General features: G+C 39.6%; 1 protein-coding gene across 1 annotated transcript; it reads left to right on the forward strand.

Moving 5' to 3' along the window:
* The first annotated feature begins 518 nt into the window (after positions 1-518).
* On the forward strand, positions 519-1,337 carry LOC135224850 (uncharacterized). The gene has a single exon (XM_064264174.1). It carries the CDS (start codon positions 519-521, stop codon positions 1,335-1,337), a length of 819 nt encoding a protein of 272 aa, XP_064120244.1.
* Positions 1,338-1,430: the final 93 nt, after the last annotated feature.

Below are 1,430 nucleotides of genomic sequence, written 5' to 3' on the forward strand. Positions count from 1 at the left end.
CATGGGTTTACAAGATTGATTGAATATTTCTCTACATGGTCAAGGTTACAAAAGGCAGTTTCTGTATTTCAACAACTAAAGTCAATCCTTAGTGGTAAAAGGAAAGGTTGTGTAACCACTGATGCGGAAAGGGCAATCATAATGTATGTTCAACGGGAGGTGTTTGGTGATGAAGTGAAGGCTTTATCAAGGGAATTGTCAGTTGGGAAGAGTAGTCCAATTTATAAGCTTGATCCCTTTCTTGATTCTGAGGATGGCTTATTGAAGGTTGGAGGTAGGATAAGAAGGTCTGACATTCCACAGTCTGCCAAACATCCCATACTGTTACCAAAGAAGCATCATGTGACTACATTGTTGATACGACATGAGCATGAATTATTAGCTCATTCAGGTAGAAACCATGTTCTCTCAAATCTAAGGCAGAAGTATTGGATCATCAATGCTAATGCAACTGTCAGGAATGTGTTATTTCATTGTGTTACTTGCAGGAAGTTGAAAAGAACCAGCTTTGAGTCAAGATGGCTGATCTTCCAGCAGACAGATTAGAACCTTCACCACCATTCAGTAATGTTGGTATTGACCTCTTTGGACCCTATTACATCAAGGAAGGAAGAAAGGAGTTAAAGAGGTATGGTGTGATATTTACCTGCTTGGTTAGTAGGTCAATTCATATTGAAACTGCAAACACTTTACAATCTGACTCTTTCATAAATGCTTTGCGAAGATTTGTTTCTCGAAGAGGTCATCCCAAGGTTATCAGATGTGATAATGGAACCAACTTCCATGGGGCTGAGAGAGAACTTAAGGCAGCTCTTGATGAGATGGAGGAAAAGAAGATTGAGAAGTATTTGTCGCATCATCATATTGAATGGAAATACAATCCACCTGCAGCAAGCCACATGGGTGGTTGTTGGGAGCGCCAAATCAGAACAATTAGAAAGGTGTTGTCTGCACTGGTGAAGGAATTTGGTGAAAGGCTAAATGATGAAAGTTTACGGACTCTGCTTTGTGAGGTTGAGAGCATCGTCAATTCAAGACCATTAAGGTGGAGATGCGTTCAATATCTGACCAACCTGTTTTGGTCAAGATTTAGAAAGGAGTATTTGAGCACTTTACAGACTAGACAAAAGTGGAATGAACCGAGAAGAAATCTAATGGTTGGCGGCGATGTGGTCTTGGTAAAGAGTGACATTGAGCCAAGGAATCAGTGGCCAATGGGGCGAGTGATAGAAGTATACCCTGATGACAAAGGAACAATTCGCAGTGCCAAGATTAAGACACCTTCTTCGGTTATTGTCCGCCCTATTCAGAAGCTAGTGTTATTAGTTGAAGGCTAGGATTTTCATGTTAAATGTAACATGATATTATGTTGTTCTTATGGCCTATCATTTGATATTATATATTATTTGAGTTATGAAGATGTTTAATTT

Source organism: Macrobrachium nipponense, chromosome 12, assembly GCF_015104395.2.
Source record: "Macrobrachium nipponense isolate FS-2020 chromosome 12, ASM1510439v2, whole genome shotgun sequence".
Classification (NCBI taxonomy): domain Eukaryota; kingdom Metazoa; phylum Arthropoda; class Malacostraca; order Decapoda; family Palaemonidae; genus Macrobrachium; species Macrobrachium nipponense.

Excerpts from the sequence above, each read along its gene's own strand:
- LOC135224850 (XM_064264174.1), top strand. The coding sequence starts at position 519 with ATGGCTGATCTTCCAGCAGACAGATTAGAACCTTCACCACCATTCAGT.